At 38.7% G+C, this 24,461-nt stretch overlaps 1 protein-coding gene across 1 annotated transcript in view; it reads right to left on the bottom strand.

The window, feature by feature from the left end:
- CFAP54 (cilia and flagella associated protein 54) overlaps positions 1 to 24,461 on the bottom strand; it is a gene marked incomplete at both ends in the record, with an annotated part of 308,135 nt that overhangs the window by 33,321 nt on the left and 250,353 nt on the right. The window contains 3 exons of the mRNA XM_079714797.1: positions 7,391 to 7,532; positions 9,958 to 10,064; positions 24,042 to 24,215. Of these exons, the coding sequence (XP_079570923.1) occupies positions 7,391 to 7,532; positions 9,958 to 10,064; positions 24,042 to 24,215 (423 nt within the window). The remainder of the gene's footprint in view (positions 1 to 7,390; positions 7,533 to 9,957; positions 10,065 to 24,041; positions 24,216 to 24,461) is intronic.

The following is a 24,461-nucleotide window of genomic DNA, read 5'->3' as shown; positions in this document are numbered from 1 at the left end:
TGACAGATGAATGGATAAAGAAGATGTGGCACATATATACAATGGAATATTCCTCAGACATAAAATGAAAGGAAATTGAGTTATTTGTAGTGAGGTAGATGGACCTAGAGTCTGTCATACAGAGTGAAGTAAGTCAGAAAGAGAAAACAAATACCATATGCTAACACATATATATGGAATCTTAGAAAAAAAAAAGTTCTGAAGAACCTAGGAGCAGGACAGGAATAAAGACGCAGACATTGAAAATGGACTTGAGGACATGGGGAGGGGGAAGGGTAAGCTAGGACAAAGTGAGAGAATAGCATTGACATATATACACTACCAAATGTGAAATAGATAGCTAGTGGGAAGCAGCCGCATAGCACAGGGAGATCAGCTCTGTGCTTTGTGACCACTTAGAGGGGTGGGATAGGGAGTGGGGGAGGGAGATGAAAGAGGGAGGGGTATGGGGAGATATGTATACGTATAGCTGATTCACTTTGTTATACAGCAGAAACTAACAGAACAATGTAGAGCAATTATACTCCAATAAAGATGTTAAAAAAAAAAGTATAATGAACAGGGAATACTTCCTGGAGAAAGGGTCATATAAACTGAGGCATGAAAGAGCAGTAAGACTTCAACTGGCATAGAATGGGGATGAGGGCATTCCAGATGGAGCAATGAAACAGCAGATATTCAAGGAACATAAAGAACCTGATACGGTCTTTACTGCAGGTGTGTATACGAAGCACGGTGGTGAGAGTGGTGAGAAACAAGGCTGAGAGGTGTACTTATAACAGGACACATAAACGTAAGGAATTTGGATTTTGTTGCTTAGGAAATTGAGAGGCAGTGGACTGAGGGGATAATGATCTGACTGCTTTAAAAAGATAATTCTGGCTACTACGTAAAGCTGAACTGGACTAGGAAGAGATAAGAGAAAGAGAAATTAGCCAGGAGGCTACTCAAATTGTTTGGGCAGGAAGTGATCATGGCCAGAAGTAGGACAGCTTCCATGGGACCAGAAAGGATGGAGGCAGGCGGGACACCCAGCACTGACCGGGGGACACCAGCTTCCTATGACAAACTTTCCAGGCTCCTGGTCCACTTTACTAGACGGAGGGGAACACACAACCTGGAATGCATTCTTACGTATTCTTCTTATTTATCCAAATTTCTATATTTCTAATTGAGTTCTTAGGACTGGTTAAAGTATGTTTTCTTTCTATACAAAAGGTTTCAATAATAGCTGTGATGGGTTACTGTCATGATTTCATCAAGAGCTATCAAGCAAAATGACACTGTCTGTATCATTAATCATTTCCATAACAGATGAAGACAGCCATGTTACCTGATAAATGCCTTCCATGGCTTGTCTCAACATTTATCAAACACAAATTTTGCCTCAACAACGTTCTGATTCTTTGGTATTATTTGAGGTAAACCACATACACACTTGGGAAACTGGCTGATTCGATCCATGTTAGGCTGTGAGAAACCTCCCGTGACCTTGCTGCCACAGAAATGAAGACAAGGAAAGCACTGAACTCAACAATCCCAGGCAGAAGGCGGCTGGAGGGATGTTGCAGTTGGCAAGGGGCCTGGGAGGGCACAGAAGGACCCCTGCTCAATCTTTGCCATTTTCCCTTAAAGAGGAGCATCTGTTGATTTGGTGAGGGATAGGCTTCTGAGTGACTTCAAAAATAACAGAGCCAACATTTTGACTTAGTTAAAGTCCTCATCGTTGTTCACCCATTTTATGGGAAAAAACTTCCTAAGTTGTTTTCCATCCTCCAAACTCTTGCTTCCCTCATCCCTCCTTCACATGCCATCAGGGTTATCTTAGCAAATTTCAGGGTGGATCATGAGATGCTCTTCTGGACACTGCCCCCAGCTTTTCCTACGCCCCACACCCAGCCCTGCCTTCCCAGGGCCCTACATTCACCCTGCACTCCTGCCACCCTGAATACAACATCCAGCCCCATGACTTCACCTCTCATCTCTTGCTGTATCCTCAGTCTGGAGTAAGTGCTCTCCATAGGTCTCCAACTAGAAGTTGGTTACTGGGCTAGATATCAGAGATCGAATGATAAATAAGACCCCTGAGCAAAGGAATTCAAAGTCAAGAGAGAGGAAGAGACACAGAAAGAGATAATGACCAAAACAATATAGTCAGAGCACAGGGTGCAAGGAAACATGGTTTTTATTTCACTCTATAGGGGCTATAAAATGCTACCTGTGCTACTGAAGCAAGCACAAAGTCTAGCTCAACTCTCTCTCTTAACACACACACACACACACACACACCCCTAAGTGAATGAGATTTTTTTAATGATAAATTAGAAGAGTTTGCATCAACAGCTCCACCACTGAGAAAGAAGGATATCAGCAACCTTGCCCTTTTGTATATGTGTAGAATCCAGATAATGGGGGAAACAGGAAAAGGGGAAGGTGTCAGAGAGACTAAACTGAACTTCATAATCAAGAGCTGAACCAGATTCACTTTGTTATAAAGCAGAAACTAACACACCATTGTAAAGCAATTATACTCCAATAAAGATGTTATAAAAAAGAAAAAAAAAAGAGCTGAACCAGAGCGGGAAGGGGAGAGGAGTCAAAACACTCCATGCAGACTGGGTTGGAGGGAGAGGTTTAGGAGTCTGAACCAATGAGGCAGAGGCTGCAGAGCTGCCACTGTGAACGTCAGAGAGGCACTAAGAGTAAGGCAGTTGGGAAAAAGGAGATTTAAAAGAAGTTATGCTGTATATGATGAAAGGATTCCCTCTCAGACATTCTTATGAGAGACTCATAAGAATAAGGTTTAGATTATTTTCAATGGTTTTGAACATTAAATTGATGTTTCTTTGAATGCCAGACTTGGCTTGCTAAGAGAAGGCCACCAGGCAGCTGAGCTCATTGTGAATGACATCTGGGTACCTGTGGCCATACTCACACAGTGATTAAGCTCCTCCTGACAGGGACCTAATTGTACTGATTTCAGTACGTCCTTATCTCCTCAAGCCTGGAAAATTTTTGCACGTAACGGTTTCTCAAAGATAACGTGTCAATTGATGTTAATGTTCAATTGTATTTTGTTCTGTGTTTTCATAGTACTTTGATACTGGGGATATGTTGACTATATATAATTGCCTGGTACAATCCAGGCATCCCACATGTGTTTGCTGAACTCATCTTAGGTGACTTGGTAAATATATTTTAGGCTTATCATATCAGTATGTTATCATTCCAAAAAAGGTGTTTGTGTCATAAAATCAGAATGGTTTGCATCTTTTACATGCTTTAAAACACCTGATATGCTCTGAAGGTACCCCATAAAGCTGTGAATGACATGTTAAAACAACCCAGTGATTCTGAGCCACTGTTGTCCATTTTGGAAGAAGGACATGTTTTCAAGCCAGAAGTGACTGGAACACCTGTTCTGTAGCCCTCTCAAAACATCTTAAATTAATACCTGTGTTCTGAAGCTTTTGGCTTATTCCAGACCATAGGGATTTGGGGGAGAGAAAACAAAAAAAAAGGAAGGGAATGAGAAAGAGAACAAGATTCACCACCTCCCATATCAACCAAAGGCACATTTTCTGGACCTTTATATTTAACAACCCACCAAAAATCCATACTGAGATAGAAATAAATATATTTGATTATAGAGGTTATGAAATCCTGTCCAACTCCCAAACAGAACTGATCTCTTCAAGTGTCCTAGTTAACTTCTCATTAGCTCCAAATGAAGGTTGTCATGACAACAAACTGGCAGATTTTAGTCTCTGGAATTTATTTGATATAACCTAGAACCTAGCTGGGTTTTTTTTTTCTAAGTGCTGGTTAATATATTGGGAAAAAAAGAGAAAAGTTTATATATTCCTTCCGTTTCACAACTTTCAAATGTTGTGAATTAATTTGTTTGCTAATTCACCTAAACTAAAAAGAGCAGGTTTTTTTCCATTTTGCGACATTCTTTCACATATAGAACTACCACAACTGGAACACATCTCAAAATGCCCTAATTAAAGTTGAAGAAACACTTTTTAAGTTGGAGAATAAAATAAACTCAAAAACACAGAGGACAACATCAGGATTGAAAGGAAAGCAGTTTGTTCTACTCAGGGACTGAGCTACTCACATATATCACTCAAGTCAGGACGTGACAGGAAGTCACAAAGCTTGGCTAAGGCAAGGTGGGCCGTCTGGATTCTTCCCTCTGCTTGCATTCAAACGCCCCTACTTGCCCCTATGTATTCCTGATTTGTTTATATTCATAGTCAACTTCTTGGCTCAGGCACTGGGCTCACTGTGATGAACTTGATACCGATATCTGACTCCCAGGAAAATTCTGATGGCTCTCATTCCAACCAAGGGACAATCTCTTCATCTCAGCAGTAACTGAGTGAAAGGATCCTGTTTAGAGATGAGGAGAAAACGAGTCCCAGGAAACATTAAGTGACTGACCCTCGGTAGTAAAGCTGAGTGGAAGAGCACAACCTAGAATCCTTACTCTTATGGACACTCGCTTTCCTGTCTCAGACAATGTAAGTGGAAAAGACAAATGGGTTCAGGAGAAAAATAATCATTTGCCTTTTATGAACTATATAATAATGGATTCAAGGACAATTTCAGCAAAGAACAGTCTAGGTTATGGCTCAAAGACAGCAGATTGATAAGTTTGGTCTATGACTAAAAAACTGTGATTGTAAGTGATCTACTAAAGAAGTTTGAAAACGAAATGAGCTGAGTTCTTGAAAACAGATATGAAAGGGCAACAATGCACTTTAGGAGAAGAATTACATATATGAATCTCATGAGTTTGAGATATCTGATCTACTGGGAGACTTATTCTGAGTACTGAGAATATCATTACTATCATTAAACATCTGGTAATTTGTGTTGTAACATTCGAGGACACTATAAAGGATGTGCAACTAAAATTCTAAGATATCAGTTCTATGATAAATGTAGGCACAGAGCACAGGTGACATAAATTCTGGAAAGTTGCTTTTTGCAAAGACTAACTGTTCTTGCCTGATAATCCTCTTACAGCTGGACTTGTTGCTTTCATAATATTGAAAAATGCACTCATTCACTCCACTGGTAAATTCAGACTGAAAAACACCAACAAGTATATTCTACAGATCAGGAGAGTTGCCAACTTTTGCACTTTCACATAATCGATGTAAAGATAAGGTAAACAAGAAAACAAAAAGAGCCATACCAATAATACTCTTTAAGAATTAAAAATATTTTGTTATTGGTCACCAATTGAATATTAAACTAGCAGAAAGTTATTTTTTTAAAAAGATACAGCAGAATGAAAATAAAGATCCTAAAAGCTTTCAGAGAAGAAAAACAGAGATGGGACCCAAGTGGCTGGGAATTCAACCAGAAAAGCAACAGAGGGAGGTCCCAGAATCAGAGCTGTGCTGCAGGCATTGGGGGCACCCAGTCCTTAACCAGAGCAGGAGAGGGGCCTCCAGGAAGGAAAAGAAGAGTTGAGACATAAGTATAAACACTTGAGTACAAATCTATGGATGAATATATGACAGATCTGATGTAATGATCAGAAAAAAGTTAAGAAAAAAGACAAGTGAAGAAAAATCAAACCTTATACAGGAAAGGAAAATAACCACAGTACACTGTGACTTGGCTGTGAACATTGTTTACGGGGTTATAATGACGTAAACACTGAATGCTGATTTAATTAAATTCTGTGATATAACAATATTTAGAAAGGATGGGGAAAGGAGAAGTGGAGAAGTATAGGGAATCCTTGTATAGTAAAGTCCTTGTATAGTAAAATCAATAGATATTATATAAAACTGATTTATCAAGAAAAAAATAATTATTTTTGGCTGTCATTAGCACTATTCAACAATTTTTCTTTCCTCTTTCCAAGTTGGTAGCAGAATTGTTGGCACGGCTCGCGACTTACTTGGCCAGTGAAATGCTAGTGGAAGTGATACGATGGGAACTCAAAGAGCCAGGGTGTGATTTGCCCCTTTTCTTCCCTCCTGCCCAGTGACTGGGGATGTTCCAGAGGATGGATGTGCCACCAGCCTGGAGGCTGGTGTGAGGAGACATGGAGCCCAGTGGACCCACTTGGATTTGAAGGGTGTTGGTTATCTTGCTTTTCATGACTGATCCTGCATATTATTTATAGACTTGGAAGTAAATAACAAAAGGAACAGCTGAAAGAGTTGAGAATGGTCTGCTCGCAGGACTGTGGGGTGTGGACAGGTCAAACAGGGGACTGTCCCTTTTCATTTTAAACCTTGTACATCTATTTGATTAAAAAAAAATAGCCATGGTACCTACAGAACATATATCTCAAGCAACCAGATGAATGTGCAAATGGAAATTCAAAGAGCAAGTGATTAGGGGAGAACAGGTATTCCTTGCTCGTCTCATTTCCATAGCAGGTAAGGAACTTCCACTCCACTCCCGAAGAAGGAGGGACTCTTCCAGCTTCTTTTGGACACAGCCAGGAGAGCGGAGTCACTTATCTGATTGGGGAGTTTGGGAAAAGCAAACTAGGCTCAGCCCCATTGGGTCAATCTTTGCTTACATTTTTGAAGGCACCCTGCCTGTAGGACTATTATTCTCTGCTCCTCCATGCAGTCAGCCTGGCAGTCAGAAGGGGAGTGGGGGAAATCCTACAGTTACACAAGTGTGCTAGATTATTGTGTGACTAGGTGGGCGAGTCTGGCTAATTCAGGGGTGAAATATTAATAAGATTGTTTGGCCATAGATCCAGAGCCATGTTTGCTAATCAGCTTTGTCGGTAATGATGCCAGTGTTTGAGATCTCCATATATCAGTTTCCTGTGTCCTATTCCTCAATGGGTTGAGAACTCAGAAGGAACTCCTCCAAAATATGAATATCAGTCATCACTCAACTCTGTAATCAGATTAATAACACACTATAAGGATAATGCCTTTTTTTCTAGTTAGAAAAATACAGATGCGTAGAAAAAGTCTGAAAGATATATGCTTATCTATATTTTCTAATTTTTCTTCCCATATTACTTGGGTAATAAAAATGCTCAAATACTAGACTTAGAATAAAAAATTAAAAGTAACATTATAAACTTACAGAGCATTGTTTCTTAGGATTCATGGTTACATCTGAATGATTTCTCTAGATTGGCTTTGTTTTCATTTACCATCAGTTTCTTATAATTGGTATGCTTAGAAGAGCTTTGAAGAAAACATTACTTATGTGTTCAAAAGTTGGGTTATATCTGGTACTCTAAGTAGAGAAAGTACAGGCCAGAAGAACCACACCATTCAAGTTTAGTTACATAGTTATGCTCTGATAAAGTAAAAAATAATTTAATTATGTATAATGATATCCATCCTGCAATGGCAATAAAATTTTCCATTATTTAATAACCTACTTCCATTTCTTTACCAATTGATTCCTCTTCTGTTTCTTCTACTTGAGATACATTTTCATTTGAAGTAACTTTAGGAGTTGTAGGCAATGATATTTCAGCGATTTGCGTAAGATTAGATAATTTCTCGTGAACTGAAATAACTCTAAAAATAACAAACATGTATGCATTTTACTTAAAAAGTTAACTAAGGCATTCATTTATTCCCAGAATTAATAAAACATGTAAAGTAAGTCCTTAGTTATTTAACACTTAGATTTCTGGCATCCCCAAACATCATTCAACCATTCCTTCATTCAAGAGACATGAGAACAGAGACACAATTCTCACCTGCATAATGTTTATGATCTAGTTATATGCTCAGACAGATTTATAATTACAAACTGGCAAAGACACAAAGCAAAAAAATGTAGACATCCAAAATATTTGCTTAAGATGAAAATAAAGAAAATAAATATCTACATGGGCAAAGAAACACCAGGCAATGACAAAAGATCTACTCCTACTTAAACTCAGTGCCACCCTCTGATTGGCTGGCTGGCCTGAAGCTAAGAATTAGGACAAGTCAGCAATAGCTCTAAGAGACGGGTCAACGAGCCCACACAGTGACATGTGCTGTGTGGGGAGTGGGGGTAGGGAGAAGAATCAAGAAAAAAGGAAAAGCTAAACCCGAGGAAGAGGGCAGAGGACGCACTGGCAATTGTGCGCAGGACAGAAAGCTTCTGGAGCCACGGTCCAGTGAACTATGGAGGTGCTGGAGACAGAGGTTAACTAGTGAATACAGTCAGAAGCTGGAAAAGCATTGAAACAGCTGAAGGAGGCAAAGAGCCACCTGCAGGGCTCCCAGTGACTCTAGGATACAGGCGCATAGGGCGCAGGTGTGCACGTATTTGTGCGTGGGTGTGCGGGTCTCCATGCAGGAACAGAGGGAAATTTTTATGAAAAAGAAGTAGATGATGCAAAAAAGCAAAATGACATCAGGAGCAAATGCAGGAACATCGATTTCCCCAATATCCCGCAGCATGCTCTTACTTTGCCTTCTATAGGATGATCAACAAGAGCAATTCCCCATAGACTGATCTTGACCCTCATAAGAACACAAGGAACTCCACCCTAGGTGGGAGAAATAGTGTCACCAAGGGATGAATCAGATGAACGCTTGTCAGGCAACTTCCTCTATAATAGCCTCAGTGACAGGGGCATGTCCCTAAATTTAGTCACCCTACCACTGATCATAAACACACCAAAATCAAGAACTTTTTGGAGTAAAACAAGAATCCTGTCAGTTTGATTACATTCTGCTCTGCAGAAATTATAATCATTTTCATCGTGTGGTTCTGAAAAAAAAATTCTGCCATGTTTCTGGATGTACAAGGAAAGAACATAATTTCCTAATTTTGTGGCTTAGCTGTGCTGGTAGAGTCCTGTGTCTAAGATTTTCCACCATGTCACTGAAAAAAATTTAAAAAAGGAAAAGAAAAAGAAAGTTTTTCACTGAATAATTGAAAGTATGCCAGCTCTTGAAACATCTCTTGTTTTATTCTCTTTCATGGAGAGGCCAAAGAGAAAGAGTTCTTCAAAATGGAAATCAAGGACCAGGAACCAGACTCTCCAGGTAAGGATAGAGAAGTGCCAAGTCCCTGCACTCAGTAGGTGGTGAGCAGGGCAAAGAGCTGACACTGACAGACACAGGAGGCCATGATGAGACTTGACATTTGCCCAGTGCTTTGAGCCTTTCAAAGTATACATTATACATGCATACAAAGTATATGCATACACTGTCTGGCTTGATCCTGACAGTAACCCCAAAAGGTAGGCAAAATATTATTTCCATCTCAGAAATGAGAAAATGCAGGCTGAGGTCGCAAGGGCAATGAACAATGGAATCAAAACTAAGCAAAGAAAAAAAATGAAAAACAAACAAGGAATTTGGTAAGGTGAAATCAGAAAAGAGAGAAACCAGGCATGAGCAAAAATTAGAGTCTCCGTCCCCGGTTTGAAGGAGAGTGAGGAAAACAGAGTGGCTGACGCAGAGGCTTTTGACTTGGGGAACAATATAAAATAGGATTGGTCAAAGAGGAAAGGGTGAGACCAGGATGGTGGTGGAGTTTGGGCTTAATTTTGCAACTTAATACAGAGACACATTAAGTTCTTTTTAAAACACACTCCAAATTACAGGCAAAATATAGTACAGACAACATCTTTGTACTGTCTGTAATCTTTATGAAGTACCAGAAACTATTCCTCCAACAACTCTAGGTCCTATTATTATTATTCCCATTTTACTGATGAAGAGACTGAGGCACACAGAGGTTAAGTAACCTGGTCAAGTTTTCTGAGATAGGAAGATACAAAGGGGCACAACCAGCATTTGAACCAAAGCAGGCTGAATTCAGAGTTCATGCTCTTAACCACTGCAATATCATACTCTGCTAAGTAAAAGGAAGACTCTTCCAAAAATGTCTTCTAAAAGTTCTCCTGTGATTTACCTTGTATATTACTGAAAGAGTCAAAATTATGAAAGTATCAGCAAAGAGGGTTAGAGCTGTGGATAATCCATCTTTACTTGCCTGTTTAGTGGAACCCAGAAAGAGCCAACGTATACATTGTTGTAAGCAGTAGATGTAACATCTGAAATATTCAGGGGCTTCATATTATAGGCATACAACAATAACACCTATAAGAAAATTAAAAGACATATAAAATGTTACATCAAACTTACACTTTGCCTCAAAAACTGCAGCATCGGTTCTCAAAATAGTGTCATTATACTTTAAAAGGTTTTTCTTTGGAAGAGAAAAATGAGGGGTTTTTTTTTTGTTTGTTTCCAATTCACTTTAAAGAGAAATGATATGAACAAGAATAGTGCAAAGGTTATGAGATGAAAATAAATGCTAGTTGGTACCAAGGTTATATTATTTTTGATGACTGACACTTCTTACTGCAGTTAAGTTTAAATTTCAGCCTCTGAAGGCCCTCTGCAACAAGTTCTAATGTCTATTGTACCTGGTGAATACCCAACTTTGTTTCTTGCTCCTTATCCATATGCCCCTTTCCCATCGGTGGTCATAGGTACTTTTGTGCATTCACTTATGCTGTTCCCTTCCTGTTCTCTCCGTGTATTCCATCCACACACAACTTACCAGCCCCCATCTCTAAGATGAAACTCCTCCTAATGACTCATGCTTTAGTAATTTCCCTGATGTTTGAACTCTGAAAATTCTTAGAGTCAGTCCCACACTCTACAGCACCTATTTACAATCATGAATTCACAGAATTTGAGATTCAGAGGACCTTAGAGGTGGTCTGTTCTAAGTCCTTCCAAGAAAGCTGAGGTCCAGAGCTGACAGTCAAAATTAACTAATTAAATGTATGCATTTATCTCCGCTTCCTCACAAATCAAACTAAAATAAGAGTAAAGGGATTTTGGGAATTCCTGGCAGTCCAGTGGTTAGGACTCTGTGCTTCCACTGCAGGGGGCATGGGTTTGATCCCTGGTGGGGGAACTAAGATCCTGCAAGCCACCTGAAGTGCGGCCAAAAGAAAAAAGAATGAAGGGATTTTTTTTCTTAAAGGCATAAATCCACAAAGTCAGAAGCAAGAGAGAAAATGAAGCAGATGAGAGATGTTAGCAACATTCTGAAAGCACCTCTGCTTAGTCAGCAGAGAGGAAAGGCTGTGTCCCACCTGCCTTCAGAGGGGCTGCCAACAACAAGCACGACCAAGAACCTCAAAAGCCTTGGGGACAACCTCCCTCCCATCCCTTCTCCGAGTCCATCCAACCAGGAGACTCCCTCCCTCCTTCCCTGTCTCTCCTCTGCTAGCCAAATTTCTTCCGTTTTTCTCTCTGCTGAGGTTAAATCAAAGATGTATGCTCAGGAGGGACATTAGATTCCAGAGGTGAGGTGCTGAACTGAAAACGTTGGAATGAAGTGAAAGTCTGTATTCTGAACAAGAGACATCCCTCTACCCCACTCCAGCCCCTGCCCAGAACAGAGAAAACCAAGCAGGAGTCTAAGAGTCCTCTTTGGGGAAATTTACGGGATGAAGAGAAAAGACCTACAGATGCTGACATTTCAGGATGCACCAATGAAGCTGCTTGCTCCCACAGTCACCCTGCAATGAGGCTAAAAGTCCATAAGCCTGACTCAGTATGCTTCTCAGTGCCTCAAACATGAATGGACAGCCAAGGGTCACTAGACATGAAATGAAAGGTAGAGACCAAAACTAATGTAAGAAAAGGAATTTGGAGAATCAGATACAAGACAGAGAGCAGAAGAAAACGTCACTGAAACCATAATTAATACCCTCAGAGAGAGAAAGGCCAATATTGCATCTATGAAATAAGAACACAGTGCTATTAAAATGAAAGAGAATAAGAGCTCTTAAAAATTAAAAAATATGATCATAACAACTAAATAATCAATAAAAGATTTGAAATATAAAGTTAAATATATCTCCCTCCAAATAAACCTAAATTTAAAAACATAAATAGGGGAGAAAAGATGAGAAAAGTAAACATTCAATCTAATAGGCTCAATATCTGAATAACAGAAATTCCAGAAAGTGCAGAGATCATCAGAGGGAGGAAATTATCAAAGAAAAACATCTCCACGAACTGAAGAATATACTTCACATATTGAAAGGGGCACCCTAAGAATCCAGCACAATACCCACGCCAAGGCACATCATGGAATTTTAGAACACAGGGGACAGAGGGAAGATCCCCAGAGTTTCCAGAGGAAAAAAGTCACAAAGAACTAGGAATCAGAATGGGAACAGAACTCTCAACAGCAATGCAGGATTGCCAGAGATAATGGAGCAGTGCCACCCACATTTTGAGGGAAAATAATTTTCAACCTAGAATTCTATGCCTAGGCAACAATGAATTAAGCATTAAAATGATGCTTAATTTTTGTCAGACATAGAAGGCCTTAAACTCCTATGAAAGTTCAGGGTTAATTTTAGTCTGTTGCAACCTTGTTAATCATCTCAGGGGACTGAAGTCATGGATTTATTCCTTGGCGAAACCTGAATAGAATGTACTAAATAGCGATTGTAGCCCTGTTTTAGGGTCTGAAACACACAAAGAGGCAGCCAGCTAATCAGCATTTTTTGTAGAAAATGCACATGTTGATGATTTACATCTGAATTCTATTGTTACCTTCACTTCTCTCACTGAGTCTGGCTCACGCCTGGTTTTGACTACATGATGGGAGAGGTACAAAAGACTCCTCTCCCAGGTAAGACAGCAGCTTTCTTGAAACCAAGATATCTCACCGTATTTCGGCCGTTCATGACCCACAGATGACGTGTGTCCTGTGCAACTGAGAGAGGACCCAGGAAGCTGCTCCTGGGTATCTTAGTCTCTCCTTTAGTCTGAAATCAGAATTAACTTGAATAAAGTAGGGCAATATTTAAACAACAAAACACTAAACTCACTCGCATAGTTGTTGTGAGCCAGAGCTCTGGAGCCGGGGTGCCTGGGTTCGCCTCCACCACTTACTGGCTGTGTGATCTTGGGCAAATTATTAAAACATTATGCTTCTGCTTTCTCATTTGTAAAATTAAGATATGGTAATCCCCATCCCATGGATCAGGGTGAGGATTGAGTGAGTCAACGTAAAGTGCTTTAAGCGGTATTTAGAGCATTACTGTTGTCATTTTTAGCCCCATGATCACTACTGGCTCCTTACCCTTCCTGGATACCTCATTTTCTATATTCTCTTGGACCTGCTGCTAATCCCAAGCCAGCTTTCCATCTAATCCCCCAGCCTGTCCTGGTCTAATCCACTTAGTTCTTAGTTGATAATAGTGCTTAGTTCTATTCCCAACTTGTCTTTACTCCTCAAGGATAAGTTATATAACCTTGCATATTCAGGACTGGATTCTTCAGGAGGCAATACGCCTATGATAAAATTTCCAGTGTTCATTTATTCACTTCTGAAAATACTCTTTTTTTTCAATGGAAAAGAAGTGATATGGTTTTGACGAACACTGAGGAATACTATATTTAAAACTGCCTTGTATGTTCATCATTATCAAGTAGGATTTATCTCAGGGATGCAAGAATGATTCAGTATTTGCAAATCAATGTGATGCACCACATTAACAAACTGAAGAATAAAAATTATATGATTATCTCAATAGATGCAGAAAAGGCTTTTGACAAATTCAATGTCCATTTATGATAAAAACTCTCAACAGAATGGGTACAGAGAGAACATACCTCAACATAATAAAGGTCATATATGACAAACTTACAGCTAACATCATGCTCAATGGTGAAAAGCTTTTCCTCTAAGATCAGGAACAAGATAAGGATGCTCACTATGACCACTTTTATTCAACACAGTATTTGAAGTCCTAGGCACAGCAATCAGAAAAGAAAAGAAGATCAAAGGTATCCAAATTACAGAGGAAGGAGTAAAACTGTCACTGTTTGCAGATGACATGATCCTATATATGGAAATCCTAAAGACACCACAAAAAACTATTAGAACTCATAAATGAAGTCAGTGAAGTTGCAGGATACAAAATTAATATACAGAAATATATTGCATTTCTATACACTAACAATGAACTATCAGAAAGAGAAAATAAGAAAACAATCCTCTTTACAATTGCATCAAAAAGAATAAAATACCTAGGAATAAATCTAACCAAGGAGGTAAAAGACCTGTACTCAGAAAACTATAAGACACTGATGAAAGAAATTGAAAACAACAGAAACAAATGGAATGATATACTGAATTCATGGACTGGAAGAATTAATATTGTTAAAATGACCATATTACCCAAGACAATCTACAGATTCAATGCAGTTCCTATCAAAATACCAATGGCATTTTTCACAGAACTAGAACAAATAATTCTAAAATTTGTGTGGAACCACAAAAGACTTCAAAGAGCCAAAATAATTTTGAGAAAGAAGAACAAAGCTGGAGATACCATGCTCCCTGATTTCAAATTCTACTACAAAGCTATAGCAATCAAAACAGTATGGCACTGCCCCCAAAACAGACACAAAGACCAATAAAACAGAAGAGAAATAAACCCAGAAATAAACCCACACTTATATGGCCAATTAATCTACAACAAAGGAGGCAAGAATATACAATGGGGGAAAAAAACCTCTTTAATAAATGGTGTTGAGAAAATTGGACAGCTACATGCAAAAGAATCAAACTAGACTACTCTCTCACACCACATACAAAAATAAACTCAAATGGATTAAAGACTTAAATGTAAGATCTGAGACCACAAAACCCCTAGAAGAAAACATAGGCAATATGACCTTTGACATTGGTCTTAGCAATATTTTTTTTGGATCCATCTCCTCAGGCAAGGGAAACAAAAGCAAAAATAAACACATGGGACTACATCAAACTAAAAATCCTCTGAACAATGAAGGAAACTATCAACAAAAGGAAAAGACAGCCTACTGAGTGGGAGAAGATATCTGCAAGTGATATACCTGATAAGGCATTAGTATCCAAAATATACAAAGAACACATGCAACTCAAGCTCAAAATAAGCAACAAACAAACAACCTGGTTAAAAAATGGACAGAGAATCTGAGTAGACATTTTTCCAAAGAAGACATACAGATGGCCAACAGGCACATGAAAAAATGCTTAACATCAAACATTATTAGGGAAATGAAAATCAAAACCACAATGCTCACCTCACACCTGACAGAGTGGCTATTATAAAAAAGAACAAATAACAAGTGTTGATGAGGATGTGGAGAAAAGGGAAGTCTCATGCACTGTTGGTAGAAATGTAAATTGGTACAGCCACTATGGAAAGCAGTATGAAGGTCCCTCAAAAAATTAAAGATAGAACTACCATATGATCCAGCAATTCCACTTCTGGAAAAAACACTAATTCAAAACAATATATATATATAATATATATATATACACATATATAGTTATCAATATATCAATCAATCAATCAAATATTTCTCAGCCATAAAAAATAACAAGATCTTGCCATTTGGGACAACTTGGATGGACCTAGAGGGTAGTATGCTAACTGAAATAAGTCAGGTGGAGAAAGACACATACCACGTGATTTCACTTACATGTGGACTCTAAAAAACAAAACAAGTGATCAAATATAACAAAACAGAAACAGACTCATAGGTACAGAGAATAAACTTGTGGTTGCCAGAGGGGAGAGGGGTTGGGGGATGAGTGAAATAGATGGGGGAGATTAAGAGGTACAAACTTGCAGTTTCAAAATAAATGAGTCACAGGGATATCATCTGGTGACAGATGATAACTAGACTTTTCATGGTGATTATTTTGTAATGTGTACAAATGTGGAATCATTATGTTGTACACCTGAAACTAATACAATATTGTAAAACAATTTTACTTCAATTAAAAAAAAAAAGAAAGAAAGAAAGAAAAAGAAAAAATCATCTTGTCCTCACAGCCCAGGAACAGTGAAAGACGAATCCCTCTTCCACTAGATGGAGCTGATTTGTAATTTCCTCATCTTGATATATTAATCACCTAACAAAATGCTTGGCACAAAGTATGCACTCAATACTTTATTCATTAGTTAGTAAGCAGTTGAGCTGTATGTGGTTTGTAAAGAAATCAATATTAAGAATGAAAAGACTTAGGTTCCCATTCTTATTTTTGTCACTAATGAGTTGTGGTGTTGGTCAAGTCATTTTACCCCTGTGGAACTTTTCTTCCTCATCTGTAAAATGAGAATGTCGATTAGGTGTTCTCCTAGTTTCCTTTCAGTTCTGACACTTGACCTGGGTGATACCAAAAGTCAGAGGTTACCAATAGAGCCCACTATATAAACTGGCAATGGAGTAACTTCTTGGAGGGTCATGAGAGCTGTAAGGTCACTGGTAGCACCAGCCTAGACCAGTCTTCTCAACCTTAAATGTGCATACATTACTTGCACATTCTAAAATGTGCAAGTAAAATGAATATTCTGATTCAGTGGGTCTGAAGTGAGACCTGAGATTCTGCATTTCTAATGAGCTTCCAGGGGATGCCAGCCGGGCTGTTTCCTGACCACACTCTGCAAGGGCCAGGGACTATCAGATGCCTGCCTCATTTATGCAGCTTTTGTCTTTCCCAGCTTCCAGAAGCTGGATGTAATTTTGGGCCCAATCTGCAGGACCAGGCTCTAGTTAATCACTTAGCCAACAAGTCCCAGAATCCAGAGGACCTCAGAGGGAGGTCCTGGGCATCTGTACGATCTCTAAGTTATAGCACTCCTGACATCCAAGTTGATAACATTGGGCTTTTGCTTTTGTTAAGACTTGATAATTTTCCCAGGAACCCTAGCTCATCTTTCACTATCCTGCTAGGCCTGAGCTTGTCTTGAATGCACAGCCTGTTTCTTTGGGACCCTGAAATAGAGTCTTGCTCTTCTTAGGGATTTAAAGCCCTCCAGAAAAGAGCACTGGCTCCATATTTCTTGTTCCCAGACTGGCTGAACTTCTGAATAAACTTATCTCCAAGAACTATTTCAGCTCTATCCAAGTTTCTGTTTTTACTTGCCAGATGGAGTCTTGCTTTTCAGTGCTTTGCTTGATCAGACTTCTTGCACTTGATCATGCTTGTCTGCCTACATCTTCTGTGGCCTCTGAAGAACATGCTTGGGCTGTCCAGCTGCCTTCAACACAACAGCCTGTGCAGTCGTTTGCTTCCCTCCAACTCAACAATGTGTTGAGTTGCTCCAATCCTGATTCATTGTCAACTAGCATTCCTCCATCCTGGGTCTCAGTTTCCTCTTTTGTAAAATGGGGCTAATGATAATACTCAGCCGTTTGGATCCATGGGTTCGGCATCCATGGATTCAACATCCCGTGAATCAAAAATATTTTTAAAAATCCAGAAAGTTCCAAAAATGAAAATTTGAATTTGCCATGTGCTGGTAACTATCTACATAACATTTATATTGTATTAGGTTTTATAAGTAATGAAGAGATGATTTAAAGTATACAGGAGGATGTGCATAGTTTATATGCAAATACTATGCCATTTTATACAAAGGACTTGGACATCTACGGATTTTGGTATCTGAGGGGGTTCTGAATCAATCCCCTGTGAATACTGAGGGACGACTGTACCTACCTCATAGAGTTGCTGTGAAGTTAATGAAGTAAAATACCTGGAACACAGTAAGCTCTACATTGCTATTATCTTATGGGTTTCATGAGCTTCACCCAGTTTTTCCAACATTAAACTCTACACTAAAGGTCTAAGATAATAAATAGAGGAATGCTCACATACATGAATATTTAAAGCATCTTACGAATTTCAGTGTTATCTTCTGAAAAAATAGACTCTTAGGTCTGAGAAGATCTAGCCCTCCCAAGTCAGCGTTTCCTGATTTGGTAGCTGAGATTTATGGCAGCAACTGAATCTTTTATCATGACCCAATACATACATACTCACTGTCAAAGGGGGAAAAATGTCCCTGAACCAAGACAGGAAAACTGTGTGTTCTGGGGGCTTCCCTGGTGGTGCAGGGGTTAAGAATCCGCCTGCCATTGCAGGGGACACAGGTTCGAGCCCTGGTTCAAGAAGATCCCACATGCCGCAGAGCAACTAAGCCCGCTCACCACAACTACTGAGCCTACGCGCTAGAGCCCGTGAGGCCATGTGCCACGACTACTGAAGCCCACACACTTAGATCCTGTGCTCCGCAACAAGAGAAGCCACCCCAATGAGAAGCCCGCGCACCAAAACGAAGAGTAGCCCCCGTTCGCCACAACTAGAGAAAGCCCACACGCAGCAATGAAGATCCAGTGCAGGCAAAAATAAATTAATTAATTAAAAAAAAAAAACGTGTGTTCCGTGTCTTTGTGGCTTACGCAAATCACTCAAGTAACCTGTTTAAATCAGAATTTGTTAGTTGGCGCTCCGCTTCTAATCTCTGTCTGACACCAGTTCATGCGCCCATGCTAATTGTCAGACATGACTGTTGATTCATGAGACCTAATGATCAGCCACAGATGCAGTCTTAACATTAACTCCCAAGATCATCCTGCCCCAGACTGATAGGGATGTGATATTTCTACAAGCTTGTGAAATGAACTTTATACTTTGTTCCTCATTTTTTAAAACTAACTATTTGGGTAAACAATCTGTTTCCCAAAAATGTCATCCTTCCATACCCTTTCTGAATGGATACACTCTTTTATCACACCTTGTTGGTTCTCTTGCCAGCAAGTAAACAAATTCGTCAGGATGCCGAACGTCAATCTAGAAATGTTCTTTTTAACAGTATCTGTCATGAAACAAAAGTTTCAGAAAACAACATTTTCACTTACTGTATGTGATGCATTCTGATATTGCCTTCTTATATTTAATTTCTTTAAAAAGATACTATTCATGACACACTATATTGACTCCATGACCCATGAGTATTCTTGGAACTTTGGTTTGAAAACTACTGCACTAAATTCCCCCAAAGAGACCAAAGATTTATTATTTTAAAATGGATATGGAATATCTGGCAAGGATTGGGTATGGAAAGGGTGGGAAGGAGAGTACTTTCAAAATATGAGAAATAGCTTTAAATGTTTCTGGGGAGTGATGTGTTCAAGTTTCTCTTTTTTGTATGAGTGGGAGGGATGTATAACTGACCAAGAGTTAGCAGCAGGTTGCCAGCCTAAGGAAGAAGAATGAAGAGGCAATTGGGAGAAGCGTGCTTGAGAGCAAAGAGAGGTGGGCTCTGGAGGTTTCACCATCTGACACGGTTCACATGAGTCAAGGAGCAGCAGAAGTTACCAGAGCCACAGCTAGAGAGGACAGAGCTCAAGAGGTAGGAAGTACAGGAGGAGACCATAGCAGGAGGCAAAAAAAACAGATAAAAAGTACCGAATAGGGCTTCCTGGTGGCGCAGTGGTTGAGAGTCCACCTGCCGATGCAGGGGACGCGGGTTCGTGCCCCGGTCCGGGAAGATCCCACATGCCACGGAGCGGCTGGGCCCGTGAGCCATGGCCACTGAGCCTGCGCGTCCGGAGCCTGTGCTCCTCAACGGGAGAGGCCACAACAGTGAGAGGCCCGCGTACCGCAAAAAGAAAAAGTACTGAATAGGGTAAAACTATATGGCAAATGTTTTATGGGAAAGAGCCTGAGGCTCTTCTTAGAGAGAGCAGTAATCAAAGGAGTGCTATAGTGGAAGGTTCCTCTGCAAAAGGTGGTAGTTAGACCCCCTGACCCATTTTTAGAAGCTTGACTCTTCAAGACTCTCCTAGAATCGGAATCACTGTTCTACCTCCCAGAGTTCAGGCATTGATACTCAACTGCTCCCAAATACTTGCCCCCCTTCCTGCTCCCCAGTTAGCCCTGTTGCAAATGTCTATACATGTATATGAACATAGATATGGATACAGATATAGAGTTAGATAAAGATAATAAACATTAAAATAAGGAGTTTTGTACGTGATACAAATTTGTAAACAGCATTTAGAGAGAAAGTAAGTTTTTTCTCCTATTGGCTATGCCCTTTAATTTTTGCTGGTTAGGCAGAGTTTACTCTCTCTTCTGCCCATTGTTGGCAGCTAAAGTATGTATAAGGAGATGTTGGTAAACTTTAAAAGGTGCTTTAAAGTAATGCTTACCAAGTGTATTACATGTGTATTTGAAGTTATTAAACTTTCAAACAGCATAATAATGTGAAAATCATTTCACATAAGAATAATAAATGACAACTACTGTTTAGGTCGAGGGTTTACACACTTATCTCTAGGGTACCCATGGTACAGAAAAGTTAACGAATCCACTGAAGTTTACAAAATTACTAAGTAACAGAGCTGGGATTCAAAACAGGAGTCTGATTTGCTCCATTCTGAGGGCTCTAGAGTCTGTGTTCTTAACCACTACACTAATGTAAGCAAAATAAATAAAAGAAAACCATTCCCAGTAAAACTGTGCAAAGACAAAGTCTCAAAAGTGGCTCGTGAAAGAAGCCAGAATATTTTTAAAGCAACAACAATTTGACTCTCAAGAGAACAATGGAAATGAGTAGATGACATTTTGAATGTACTGAAAGAAAATAATTTCCAATCTTTAATTCTTTACTCCATAAAAATTCATTTCACAGATAAATGTAAAACAATGATATTTATCAGGAAAACAAAAATTGAGAGTGTTTGCCTCCAGAAGATGCTCACCACAAGATATTCCAGAATATGTACTTCAACAGAAAGAAGTGATCCTAAATGGAATGTCTAAAATGCAAGAGGGAGTAGAAAGCAAAGCAAATGATGAATATGTGGAAAATTCTAAAGGAAAATAACTCTTGTATAAAACAATTCAAAATAATATTTTGGTTAAAAAAAGAAAATGTACAATAATATCATTTAAGTCATTAGAGGAATAAAGATCATTCATTAACTTTAGACTGGGACTTCCCTGGTGGTCCAGCGGCAAAGAATCCACCTTCCAATGCAGGGACACCGGTTCGATCCCAGGTCAGGGAACTAGGATCCCAGATGGCACGGTGCAACTAAACCCATGCACCACCACTACTTAGATCGCACGCCTCAACTAGAGCCCACGCGCCACAAGCTACAGAGCCCATGCGCTCTGGAGCCCATGTGCCACAAATACAGAGCCCACGCGCTCAGGAGCCCCGGAGCCACAACTAGAGACAGAAAACCCGCATGCCACAACTAGAGAGAAGCCTGCACACTATAATGAAGAGCCTGCACACTGCAACGAAAAAGAATCCCACACGCCTCAACGAAGATCCCATGTGCCGCAACTAAGACCTGACACAGCCAAAAATAAATAAATCTTTCGGAAAAAAAAGGAAATTTTAGACTTTGCTAAGTATGTATGTTGTCCCGAGGGTAACCACTAAAAGCACAGCAAAAGAGTGCGTAATTTCAAAGTTCAGAGAGGACAAATGAATGAAAAAAGTAATCAATCCCAAAAAAGGGAGAAAGACAGAAAACCTGAGGAAAACAGAAAATCTGAGACAAGTGAAAACACAAAATAATATGGTAGATTTAAAACCAAATATATTATTATTTACATTAAGTGTGAATGGACTAACTTCTCTAGTCAAAATACAATATTGTCAGACTGCATTTTAAAATATCCAAGTGTATACCTTTATTTAAAAATACAATTAAGGGACTTCCCTGGTGGTCCAGTGGTTAAGAATCCACCTTCCAATGTAGGGAACTTGGGTTCTATCCCTGAGAACTAAGATCTCACATGCTGCGGGGCAACTAAGACCGCACGCCGCAACGACTGAGCCCGTGCACTTTGGAGCCTGCATGCCACAACTAGAGAGAAGCCCGTGCACTGCAATGAAGAGCCTGAGCACCGCAATGAAAGATCTCATGTGCCACAACTAAGACTTGGCGCAGCCAAACAAATAAATAAATAAAATAAATATTTTGAAAAAAAATTAAAACACAAGTACACAAACGGGTTGAAAGCAAAAGGTTAGAAAAAGAAATATTATGAAAATAACAACCACAAGAAAGTCACTTTCCTCTAGTAATATCAAACAAGGCAGACTTTATGAGGGAAAAATCATTATTACGAAAAGGTCAGAAGTCACTGAATTCACCAAGAAGTCACAATGCTTATTAATCTGTTTGTACCTAAGAACAAAGCCTCCAATTAGGTAAAGTAAAATTTGACAGAACTACAAGAAAAAACAAAACAACAGCAATCTCAGTGAGAGAATTAAATGTTAAAATCTCAGTACAGTTGACTCTTGAACACACGGGTTTGAACTGCACAGATCCCACTTTATGAGAATTTTTTCAATAAATACGTATGATTATACTACACAATCCATGGCTGACTGAATCCAAAATGTGGATATGGAGAGCTAACTGTAAAGTTACACATAGATTTTCAACTGTGAGGAAGGTCAGCACCCTGACTCCTATGTTGTTCAAGGGTCAACAGTAATTGATTAAAAAAATAATAAATCCCACCAAGGCATGTGGGATCTTTTGTTTTGATTTTCAAACAAAAACAGAAAAATCACCAAGAATATAGAGTATCTGAGCAAGACTATACAAACTAACCTATTGGACATATATCAACACTGCCTCAACAACTGAGGAGAGCACATTCTTTTTAAGAGCAATGGAATATTTACACAATAAACACCTTCCTGGCAAAAAAAAGCAAGCTTCAACAAATATCAATCATACAGAGCATTTTTTTATTACCACAGAACAAAATAATCTACGAATAAATAACAAAAGATAACTAGAAAAGCTTCATATAGTTTGTAACTTAAGAAACATATGTTGAAATGACCCACGAGTCAAAGAAGAAATCACAATGGAAACTTTAAAAGTTATTTTTAACTGAAAGATGATGATAATACTATAATAAAACTTGTGGGATAAAGCCAAAGCAATATTTAGAGAGAAACAGATAGCCTTAAAATGCATAGATTAGAAAAGAAAGAACTAAATATTGAGCTAATATCTATCTCAAGAAGTCAGTAGTTAGAAAAAGAACACACACACACACACACATGAAAAAAACAGTAGAAGAAAGATATTTAGGGTTAACGAAAGAAAACTAATTAATGAGAAATCTCTGGTGACAATGACCAAGAAAAAAATGCACAAATAAGCAATATAAGGCATGAAAAGGGATACTTCACTACAAATACACCAGATAGCTTAAAAATATGAGAGAAATTTTAAATAAAATGGGAAAATTCCTAGAAAAAGCAACTTAAGCAAAACTGACTCAAGAAGAAATATAAAATCCCAATGTTCTATAAACAGGGGTGATAGTTAGAATACTTAAAACTTGGTTTGACAAAGGCACTAACCATTAGAACAGATATTAGCCCAATCAGAACTGATACCAGCTCTGATAACCAGTACATTAGTACTGTTGCTTAAAGACTGCCTCTAACTATGGAGAATTACATCAGTAGTCTTATATTATCTCACAACAAAAACACAAGGGCTTTATTGATGAGCTCTTAGCAAATATCTGAGGAAAAAGTTTACTCCAAACTTACACAAACTTCACCATAGAACAGAAAAACATGATTATATTTATCAGCACATTTTATGAGCCTAGCAAAAGCCTCATACAGAAAATATCTGACAAGGATAGCACAAAAAGGAAAAATTATAGTCCAATATTACTCTTGAAAACAGTGGCAAAAATTCGATATGAAACATTAGCAAACTGAATCTAGTAAAATGAGTACATCATGACCAATCTGAGTTTATCTCAGGAGCACAAGACTGATTTAACATTATAAAATCAATTATTATATTAAAAGAGATAAATGATAAAATCCTCTTAATAGATATAGTAAAATATTCAGGATAAAACTTCCTATTAAAGTGGCAATAGGAAAAAATTTCCTTAATGTGATAAAGGATAACTACAAAAAAATATTAAACATCATATGTAATGGTGACACATTGGGAAGTTTCTCTTTAAGTTCAGGAAAAAGGAAAATGATCAACATGAAATCCAACTTTCCCAGGATCTCTTAATTATTTCACATTCATTCTGCTAGACAACATAGATTCTAAATTGCTGTATATTTCTGTCTATATGATAAGAGGATCTTCTCTACTCTTTAAGTTATAATGGCTTCATTAAACTTTATATCCAAATGTAAGATTTAGCTTTATAATTATATTACATACCATAGGTTCTGTTTCCTTTGGAGGTTTTTCCAGGGGAGGAATGTACCACTGAAAGCAAAGTTCTTTGTTTAAAGCTTGTGTTGCTACAACTGAGGACACCACATCTCCATATGATGGGCTGGCAGAGAGTTTTAATGATAAATTGGAGTGTAGAGAACTGTCAGTTGTTCCTAACTGGAGAAAAAACAGAAACATCAGCTTAATTGCTGGTAATGAATTTATTCAATATTTTAAACATTCATTCAATTTTCATTCAATATTGACTATTGGAAAACTCAGGGAATCATCTCAGCTTGTTTTATGGATGTAGGTCTTAAAACTGCCCCTGATTACCACAGAGAAGATTCTTTTATAGAAAAAATATATTTCAAAACCCAGTGAACTCAACAAATGTCTTCCACTTTGGTGAATATTCAAGAG

Source organism: Hyperoodon ampullatus (genome assembly GCF_949752795.1).
Source record: "Hyperoodon ampullatus genome assembly, chromosome: 11".
NCBI classification, from domain to species: Eukaryota; Metazoa; Chordata; class Mammalia; order Artiodactyla; family Ziphiidae; genus Hyperoodon; species Hyperoodon ampullatus.
This window is presented reverse-complemented; position numbering and strand designations above follow the sequence as displayed.